At 47.3% G+C, this 10773-nt stretch overlaps 1 protein-coding gene across 1 annotated transcript; it reads right to left on the bottom strand.

Moving 5' to 3' along the window:
* Positions 1-844: 844 nt before the first annotated feature.
* LOC124654094 (serine/threonine-protein kinase RIPK-like) lies at positions 845-3404 on the bottom strand. Its single transcript, XM_047193122.1, has 4 exons — positions 2908-3404; positions 2638-2773; positions 2207-2343; positions 845-1636 (listed from the first exon to the last, which is right to left on the bottom strand). Exons 1-4 carry the CDS (start codon positions 3295-3297, stop codon positions 1022-1024), a joined length of 1278 nt encoding a protein of 425 aa, XP_047049078.1. The 5' UTR covers positions 3298-3404; the 3' UTR covers positions 845-1021.
* Between the last annotated feature and the right edge of the window lie 7369 nt (positions 3405-10773).

Genomic DNA, 10773 nt, shown 5'->3' with positions numbered 1-10773 from the left:
GTCCAAAACATATCTGCAGCATATGTGTAACTTATCACGTATCGCATCTGCCACGAATCCCAAAAATGTGTATACATGATAGGCAATATTCTGAAGCAAGTTTTTTAAAAACTTGCCAAACTTTCAGTTTATCAGTGTTCGTGGGAACTAGTGATGAGGCATCGTTCATGTAGTTTTCTCAAGATTTGTCATTATGACCTACTGGCGGTGCTCCCTTGATTTATAGACAACACAAAGGTGGCGGGAAGGCAACTAAACGGCGGGAAAAGGAAGAGGGAAAGGGAAAGATAGCACAAAAACATCCAACATAGTTTGGAAGACATAAATGGTCTACGAGTAGAAAAAAATAAGCACACGATTTCCTTCAAAAGGAACTGTTAGCATCGTAAGGCATCCGTTTTTTAGGTTTAAAGGATGTGCAGATGTTCGACATCTTGGGCGGCAACGAACTTCTGCATGTCACACAGAAAGGACCTTCGGTGTGCCATGTGTGTACCTTAAAAGGCCTGTCGTGTACAAGTAACTGTCCCAACTCATAAGTTTCCAATCCATCTTGCTATCATTAGCTATGGCTATCAACATCAAGATGTGATATTATATCATCTTGCATTAATTCTGCATTTTTCTAGAACAAACATGATATGTTTGCATAATTATATCTCTTTAGATTATCATTCTCTTGACAACGGTTGTCTGCATTGGACCAACGATTTAAACGTACAAATAATGAGAAATTGCAGGTTTTTAACTAGACTCATTCATCTCTCCACATCATTGAACAACAAACCTTGTAAAATTACATGTTTCATCTAATACCTATTGTACTACCGGGAAAAGAAAAAAAGAAATCTATCATTAATACTAAAAAAATGTTCTGACATTGCATCCCATCACAATCTTATACAAATACATATTTGTATCATAGATCCCTACCTTTCTTCCCTATTGTACTCCAAACTATTAAGAACGTCTTTCCCTATGGTAACTCATCCTTAAGGCACTAGTGAACCTAGTAGCATTGTCACTGTGGCCATGCTAAAACAATATCGGCGTGAATTGTTGATTCGGGGTATTTTTGTCGGTGCCTATCTTGATGGTTTTGGTGATGGTTTTGAAGCTTCTCCTCCACCTCCACCTTCATGTCTATCGCCTTGTCCTCTTCCACAACGATGGTGAAAATAAACGGGCCCACAGGGAAGAAGTCATCCATGGCTAGTACTGGCTCCAATGCCTTGACGACCTCCCTCATGGATGGCCTAGCCTTTGGGTTTTGGCTAAGACACTTGTAAGCCACCAATGCGGCCACCTTAGCACCCTTACAGGAGTACTGGCTCTCAAGGGCCGAGTCCATGACTTGGTACAACTTATCGGATCGTTTAAGGTATGGCCGAGACCACTCCACCAAGTTTTGCTCCCTCGGTCGTCGTGCACGGTCCACCGATGGCCGTCCTGATAGGAGCTCTAGAAGTACCACGCCAAAGCTGTACACATCGCTCTTGGCTGTTAAATGACCCGTCGTGATATATTCGGGCGCTGCATACCCGTGTGTCCCCATGACACGTGTTGTCACATGCGTCGCCTCGCCCTGTGGTCCATCCTTGGCCAGCCCAAAGTCGGACAATTTTGTGTTGTAGTCCTGAAATAACATATGTCGACATTTGATTAGGTGAAAGTTAGACATATGCCATTGGTTAGATAAAACTATTTGACTTGCGAAAATAAAACTAACTAGAACTCAGATATTGGTTGTAGTGACCTTATGCCATTATTAGTCGGTTGTCTATTGGTGTAAGCTACATTGTGATGGCTAGGATATTTTCAAGTCGGGTGGATCATGCGTATGGCAGATTGGATTTCTCAAGTTTCCCATGCATCCAATGATTCAGAGTTCGAGTCAAGTCAAAGATGTATGTGCCAACCAAGACTGGTAACCTTTAAAGGAGGGTTTAGAATAATTTGAAAAGTACAAGCAAAACATTTTCTTGCAAAAACTATTCTTGTGAAGCCCTCAATTTGGAAGGACCCAAACTATATTTTTTTATTATTTGGACGCTGTGGTAATTCTACAGTCTTCAGAGGTGACGTGTTGTTCCCAAATGAGGGAGACATTTCAGTTTAGTGTTTTATCTGAAGATTAGAACAACTATATTTACTTGTGCCGATAAGTCATTTAATGAAACTGAAAGCCTGGCAGCTGGTGGTTTACCGAGTCGAGCAAGATGTTGGAGGCCTTGAAGTCACGGTAGATAACCGGCGGGTCGGCATCATGGAGAAAGGCGAGGCCCTTGGCTGCGCCCACGGCAATCTTCATCCTTGTCATCCATGGTAGAGAGTCACTGATGCCTGAATAAAAATGATGTTACAGGTCAGTTCCTTTGCAAACAGAAAAGGAGATCAGTTTTTCCTCCTCCACACTGACAAAGAGTTACATATCGAACTGTAAGCACCAATAAGTTTGTACGAGTAATTCGGTGTTAAACTGATAAAGACATGTGTTCCATTGGAAGGCACATATCTGCACTTTTATCCCCTTGACTTAACGAAAAGAAAACAGAGAATAAAGGCAGGGAACAAGAACAGCTCATCGCGCATGTAGGTGCTCAAGTCTAGTTGAGCTTGTTGGTGTGAATAACTCACTTTTGAAGAGGTGTTTGTCCAAGCTTCCAGCGCTCATGAACTCGTACACCAGCATCCTGTGCTCCTTCTCGTAGCAATACCCGATCAATTTCACGAGGTTCTTATGCGTCAATTGCCCAAGAAAGAAAACCTCAGCCTGCAAGAAGATCCGCAATTATTCAACATGAATTATAGGGCTAAAGATCCGTCCCTTCCACATTCTTTTGCCAATAACTAGGAGGACTCTACCCGCAAAAAAAAAAAACTAGGAGGACTCTGCTTCGCACTCACCAGCCACTCCTTGTGTCCCTGGGTGCCGCACTCCAGGTCGAGGTACTTGACGGCGACCGCCTGCGCGGCCGGCCCGGGCCGGAGCTTGTCGTCGACGGTGCCCTTGTACACCGGGCCGAACCCGCCGCTGCCGAGGTAGTTTGCGCGCGAGAAGTTCGCCGTCGCCGCCCGGAGCTCAACGTAGGTGAACGCGTGCAGCTTCGAGCCGGACAGCGTCACGGACAGGTCCTCCGGCGATAGCGTCCCCGAGCTCAGGCTCGTGAACGACATCCTCGAAGACGACTTCGAGCTGCCGTTCCTTCTCCGCCTTCGGTACGAGCTGTCGTCGTCGTCGGTCGTTACAGCACCTCGGACGCAGCACGAGAATGGATTCCAAGCTTGCGCAGCCATGTGAATAACTAAGAGGTGCGCCGAGGCGGATGTATCAACGGCGAAGGCAGCCGATCAGTTGGTCAGGATATGTTGCCCGGAGCTGTCAGCTGTGGATGCAGGGGAGCTTAGGTGGTTACCGAGAAGGGGGAGATTTGAGGAGAGGCTCGTTTGCGGCTAGGCCTTTATATAAGTGTTGGAGCCAACTAACCTTGGCTGCCAATTAGCTTGTGTAGGGAAGGAAAAAAAAACCACGTGATGTGACTGCTGCCAATAGGAAAACGAGGAGGGAAAATGTTTAGAAGAGGTGTATCCCCAGTTTTCTGTATCCGAATCCAAAGATGCACACCAACACTTTATTTGTGTTGTTGCAGTGGTGGCGTTACGGCAGTACTTCTTTTCGGTAACCACCTAAGCAACAGTACTTCTTTAGTGGTGGCGTTACGGCAGTGCACGGGTTTGTCTTTCGGGGCTTTGGACGATGAAAGGTCTTGCTGTTTTACCTGAAGGAACGGTAAAACCTTGATACACCATGTCTGGTCACCCGTCTAGGGTTCCGTGAGACGTAAGTTCAGGTTGATTTTGCAACAAGAAGGCAGCTCGGCACTGCACTCTGTGACGGTACCAGACATACAGTGCAAGCACCGGCCAAACAAAGAACTCAGTACCAGATCACACGAGTCACACGATTGTTGGCAATGATAACGATCATTCCAAAGTCGTCTCACGCGTGTCCTCGCAATTCTATCATGGAGCCAATCGAAACATCGTAATGACTAAGGAAGGACATCATCGGCACATAAAGCAGAGCTGGATATCATGCATCCGACACTTGGAAAAGTTTTCACGCGCTTCTCACTGTACCCAACCAACGAGCGCACGAGCCGATCCGACGGCGCCGGGCGTCGCCGTCGGCGCACGCGACGAGGCGGAGCAACTGGGCGACACGGCCGGCAAGTCAACTGGAATCCCACTGGCCTACCTCCTCCTGTGGCTCCTCGGTGGGGTGGTCCGGGGAGCCTCGCCGTCATCTTTGTGGCCGACGAGCGCACCACGCGTCGGACGGTGGGGTTCGCCGGCAGCGCAGCGCAACGTCGTCAAGGAAAAAACCGCCGCACCACCGTAAGGCCGTGGCGCCGACGTCCCCACTAGCTTATGCTCTCTGTGTACACGGGATGATTATGTGTTGTCGTGTGGTGTAGGCTGGAGCTGATTTTGTTGCTCTAGGCTAAAATAGGAGCATAATCAAATCGAGGAGAACCTATAAAACCGAATCAAATCCTTACTAATATTAATGCATCGTGTATCGTCTTAAACAATGTAGAGTATTATATATGTATCAAACAGAGCTGTATATATGCTGATTTCTTTTTCAATGATGAATCCTCAACTCTACACTCATTGATGCACGGTTGCACACACAACTATTTATTTATTGCATCGTATGATTCAGTAGAAAAGCTCCAGATTCACTGCTAATGCTCAGTTTCTGCTAGAAGGAGATTTGAATACGAGGTACTTTCACAGTGTCGCTAATGATCGAGATAGAAAGAAACTCATTCACTCTCTTGATCAGGACGAGGGACTGATCGAAGATCAAGAGCAGCTAAAGTCTTATATTACATCGTATTATAAAGGTTATTTTGGCGCTCCGGAGGAATTAGATATATCCATGGATGAATCCAGAATTGATGATATCCCCCAAGTGTCTCCGCAAGAAAATGTTATCCTAACCTCCCCGTATTCCGAGGAGGAAATAAGAAAACCGGTTTTTCAGATGGAGCATAATAAAGCGCCAAGACTGGATGGTTTTCCGGCTGAATTTTACCAAAACTTTTGGGATATTGTAAAGTGTGATTGACATAGGCATCCCCAATGGGCCTGCCGAAGAAGATACCCAGGGTTTACTGAAGGCCCACGACCCGAAGTTTTACAAAGCCCAGAGGCCCAATCGGGAGATAGTTTGGAAAGATAGGATTGTATTAGGAATATTGACTTGTAACTATTGCGGGACGGATCAGAAACCCTCCCGGACTCTGTAAACTTGTGTATCACGAAACCCTCGGCTCCGCCTCCTATATAAGGGGGAGTCGAGGGACAAAGAAAGGATCGACTCATTGTTTCACACAACCCTAGTTTTCATAGCAGTCGAGTACTTTTCCGGCTGAAACCTTCTAGATCTACTTGCCCTCTACTTCCAATTAAACCCTAGTCTACAACCCGTAGGCATTGATAAGTCAATCCCTTATCAATTGGCGCCGTCTGTGGGAATTAGAGGCGACAAGGTTCTGATCTCGATGGCACGTTCAACATCATCAGCATCTTCGGTAGCAAGCAACGCGATGAATCGAGGTAAACAGATCGAAACCGCTCTAGTCGATTTTGTTCCTCACCCACCCTCCCGTATGGATGCATATGCGTATCTGGAGGAGCCCATGGACATGGCGTTCGGAAGGTTCCACTTCCGCGTCGGGAAGGAAGGATCTCATCGTCTCGCAAGGTCGGATTCGGCGAGATCGGTCGCAGCTGGTTCCGATTCATCGGGATCGGTTTCATCGTTCGAGTCCGGCGATGAAGAGGTTTCGTCGGCAATCTCCACCAATCTTGCATCAAGCGATGAACTCGTCAAGATCTTCGGCAACATATCCGTCGGGTCGTCTGCGGACTCAAATATAAGCAACGACTCCAACAGCGTCGACACTTTTGATCTCATCGACAGATCTACTTCTATTCGTGAGGTCTTCGCCGATCTATATGACGGTGTCACCAATATCGACGACAATCAAGCTTCAACACATCACCAAGTGTACGCCATTGAGGAAGCAAGCCGAGCAAAGCCGGAGACATCAGAGGCTTTCGACAATTTGGGAAATCCATACGTCGATCCCGCTGATCTCACGCTAGGTTTGGGCACCAAATACATCGGTCCCGAACCTAGAGACAAAGTGCAGCTCCCGCAAGAAGTTTGGGATAGAGCGACAAGAGCCATGAATGGCACAGAGCCGATGAATACCACTGCAACAGTCGCGGAGTTGCAGGCGTACCAATATAGGCTAGCTCGTAAGGGAAGAGAGCTCGAAAAACAAGCAGTTGAACTCGAAAAGAGAAGAGCCGCTGCTTCTGTGTCAAGCAGGCGAAGGGCTGAGCTGAGCCGACATTCAGGAACTTCGGGAGACAACCACAGAGATGGCCGTAACAGGGCAAGATCTCGACTGCAGAATATACCGGAGGCAGATAGGGAGAACTTGATCCAGAACGTCGACATGTCTTTAATGTCGATTGACACAAGAGGGAATATTATCCCAAAAACCCCGGAAGCAGGATATATGGCGACACATGCCTTTATACTGGCGAACAGGCCACATGCAGGAGATCCAAGAGAGGCATTGTATAACATGGCTTTGGCAGGAGTCAGAGTTATGGGGACAGCGTTCGCAGGAACAAGCACACCTCCCGAAGGTGCTGCGAGGCAAAATAGTCCACGACCTACAGTGGCAGTGCAAGAACCCCCAAGAACCTCGGCAAGAGACACAGTGGCGCAAACTCGGGTCGATAGAGCGCGACACGAGAGGAGAGAACGTCGGCAGTCACCTGAAGTAGATGATGAAGATCTGTGCGGACTCCCCTGTTTTACTCGACGAGTTCGCAAAACGCGAGTACCGTCAGATTTCAAGTTGCCTGATAGTTATAAGAAGTTTGACGGATTGCAAGATCCCGAGGATTGGTTGGTTGATTACCTGGAGACAGTAAAATTGACAGGTGGAACTAAGGCAATGGCTATGCAAAGTATCCAGGTGTATTTAAGTGGCGCAGCTCGATCATGGATCAAGAAGTTACAACCTGGATCTATCGACAGTTGGGAAACCTTCGAGGACCTGTTCGTAAAAAAATTCTTGTCTACATGCAAGAAGCATGCGTCGATTGATGAGTTGAGAGCCTGTCGACAGAAGTATGACGAGTCGATGAGGGCGTATATACAGAGGTGGAATATTATCAAAAACTCGGCAGAAAATGTATCTGACGAGAGAGCGATAGATGCTTTTGTCGGAGGGATCCGAAGGAAGGACTTCATCGAGGATCTAGGGAGAACTAATCCAAAGACAATAGCAGCACTCATGGAGATAGCAAATCGTTGGGCAGATGGAGAGGATGCCGTCAACAACAAGCGACATAGGTCACCCGAGGAAGATCGTAACAGAAACTTCCAAAATAGACGGCGTTTTCCTCGCCAGTATTCAGATCATAACGGTCCCGGCCAAATATCGGCCGGCTTCCGAGGAAATAACAAAGGAAATAATCGAGATGATTATCAAAAGAGCGGTGAGCAGCGTGGTGACTACAGGGATGACCCTCGTCAAAATAGGCAAAATAATGGTCCAAGGTTCCAGAGGCCGTATGTATCTCCCGAAGATATGATGAACGGACCATGCCAAATGCATTTTTACCTCGACAATATTGGAAAGAGGCAGTCAGGACACTTGCAGAAAGACCGTCGAAGTTTTCAGGCGTTGAACAGATTTGCAGGGCATGCCAACGCACAGGCAGCAAACAGATACCCTCAAGGGCCAAGGAGCGAGGTTCATCTTCCGCCTCCTCCCGCAATTACGGACGAAAATCGACATCAACTCAGAATAGCGGCAGCACCAACACCACCTCCGTATATCGACACCAACGGCGCGGTCTCGATGATTCAGAAGGCCAGGCCATCCAACAGAGCTCAGAAAGTGATTTCTCGGCAAGTTTTTATGGCAGAAAAGATGCCTCCACCAACAATAGAGTATCTAAATTGGTCGGGACAGGACATTGGCTTCACCATAGAGGATCACCCGCAGCAAGTTCCTCGACCAGGGCAATCAGCTTTGATCTTACCAACGGTGATCGCAGGATTTGATGTGTCGCGAGTTTTTATAGATGGAGGCAGCAGTCTAAACCTTATGTACGCAGATACATTAAGGAAGATGAACATATCCTTAGCAAACTTAAAACCAACGGATATGCGTTTCCATGGTATCACACCAGACAAGCCAAGTTATCCATTGGGGAAGATTAATCTCGACGTTCAGTTTGGAACTCGAGAAAATTACAGGATCGAGAGGTTGGAGTTCGAAGTCGTGGATTTCCCATCACAGTACCATGCTTTATTGGGACGACCCGCGTATGCCAGATTCATGGTAGTACCTCACTACACGTACTTGTTGTGGAGGCTCCCTGGACCCAAGGGACCAATTAAGGTGAAAGGTAGTTTTGCGTTAGCAGATAAGTGCGACAAGGATTTTCATCGTCTGTCAGAAACTTTCGGGATGCAACCAGAGTATATGGCGTCAAAGCTGACGACAGATTACGACGTGCTGCCGGACGTCGGGAGGCCGCTTAAGGAACCAACCTTTGATACTACCAAGAACTCGAAGGAAGTGCAGGTGCACCCGACAGATCCTAAGAAGACGACAGCTATCGCCACAAACATGGATCTCGCATAGGAAAGCGCGCTCGTCGAGTTCCTCCGTGATTGCTGGGAAATCTTTGCATGATGTCCAGCTGACATGCCAGGAGTACCCAGGGAACTTGCCGAGCACCCCCTAAATTTGGATCCATTGGCCAGGCCAATCAGACAACCCTTGCGGAGTTTTTCGGAACCAAACCGCAAAGCTATGCTATCAGAAATCAATCGACTCAGAGAAGATGGGTTCATCAAAGAGATACATACAGAAGCCACATGGGTAGCAAACCCAGTGCTGGTCTCGAAGAAAAATACGGAGGTCCTTCGCATGTGCGTCGACTTCACGTGTTTAAATAAACATTGTCCAAAAGATCACTTTCCCCTCCCAAGGATCGATCAAATCATCGACTCCACGGCAGGATGTGAACGTCTTTCTTTCTTGGACGCATATTCTGGTTATAACCAGATTCGAGTGAAGGAAGAATATGAAGTCAAAACAGCTTTCATCACCCCTTATGGCGTATTTTGCTACAGAACAATGCCTTTCGGCTTAAAAAAACGCGGGTGCAACATACCAGCGGATGATGCAGAAGTGCTTGGCCACACAGATAGGCAAGAACGTCCAAGTATACATTGACGATGTCGTCATAACAACAAAGGAAGGATCAACATTGATCGATGATCTCAGAGAAACTTTCGACAACCTCGACAAATTCTGTCTCAAGCTAAACCCGACAAAATGTTCTTTCGGCGTCCCGGAAGGAGAACTTCTCGGGTTCCTGGTATCAGCAAGAGGAATCGGGGCAAACCCGGAGAAAATTCAGGCTATCGTGACGATGCGGAAGCCAAAAAAGTTAAAAGAGATACAACAGCTAACTGGACGAGTCGCAGCTTTGAGCAGATTCGTCGCCAGGCTGGGCGAAAGGGCGTTGCCATTTTACGCCTTGATCAAGCAAGGAGAAAAGTTCGAGTGGAACGAAAAAGCAGACAGAGCTTTTGAGGATCTCAAGCGCACAATCTCGACACCTCCAATATTGGTGGCGCCCAAGGAAAAGGAATCTCTCCTGTTCTACATTGCGGCTACACCTCAGGTGGTCAGCACGACACTCGTGGTTGAGCGAGAGGAAGAAGGGAAACTACATGGAGTACAAAGGCCGGTATATTTCATCAGCGAAGTGTTATCGCCTTCAAAACAGAGGTACCCGCATTATCAGAAGCTAGCATACGGAGTATTTACAACAGCAAGAAAGTTACGACACTATTTTTCGGCACACCCGATAATAGTGGTCAATGAGGCACCATTGTCAAATATACTGAATAACCCGGAAGCTACGGGTCGTGTCTCCCTTTGGGGAATAGAACTTTTCCCTCGGGACATCACATACGAAAAAAAGCGATCAAGTCGCAGATCTTACAAGATTTTGTCGCCGAGTGGATGGAGCTGCAAAACACGGGACCGCCTGATTTATCAAGAACCTGGACCATGAACTTCGACGGGTCCAAGAGGTTAGAAGGAGCAGGGGCAGGCGTAATACTGGTTTCACCTCAAGGAGACAAGTTAAAATATGTACTACGGATGACGTTTCCCAACGCATCTAACAATGAAGCAGAATATGAAGCGCTAATACATGGGATGAAGATGGCGAAGGCTTGTGGTGCGACCCGATTAAAAATATACGGCGACTCCCAGCTGGTGGCTCAACAAGTGATGAATCAATGCGAAGCAGTCAGCGACAGCATGATAGCATACAAGGAGCTATACAATGAACTCGAGAAACTTTTTGACGGGTGTGAAGTGAATCATGTTAGTAGACTCAGCAATGATGAAGCCGACGTTCTGGCAAATATCGGGTCGCAGTGTCTAGCAATACCACCCGGAGTATTTTGGGAGGAGATAAGTGAAAGGTCGACTAAGGCAAGAAAACAACCAAAAAAGAAAGAAAATGTCGAGAAAGGCTCGGGGCTTCGACAGCCCTCGAGGCAGGCGCATGTGGAGATGAGGAAGAATCGCACGAGGTAATGGTAATACAAGTACCATGGATGCATGCTTATATTGCATA

This window comes from Lolium rigidum, chromosome 5 (genome assembly GCF_022539505.1).
Source record: "Lolium rigidum isolate FL_2022 chromosome 5, APGP_CSIRO_Lrig_0.1, whole genome shotgun sequence".
Lineage (NCBI taxonomy): Eukaryota > Viridiplantae > Streptophyta > Magnoliopsida > Poales > Poaceae > Lolium > Lolium rigidum.
This window is presented reverse-complemented; position numbering and strand designations above follow the sequence as displayed.

Bases quoted from the DNA above. Each gene is read 5' to 3' on its own strand.
- LOC124654094 (XM_047193122.1), bottom strand. From the start codon at position 3,297: ATGGCTGCGCAAGCTTGGAATCCATTCTCGTGCTGCGTCCGAGGTGCT. The intron at 2,774-2,907 runs GTGAGTGCGAAG...ATCTTCTTGCAG, and splicing joins AGGGACACAAGGAGTGGCTG to GCTGAGGTTTTCTTTCTTGG. The intron at 2,344-2,637 runs GTGAGTTATTCA...ATTTTTATTCAG, and splicing joins GGACAAACACCTCTTCAAAA to GCATCAGTGACTCTCTACCA.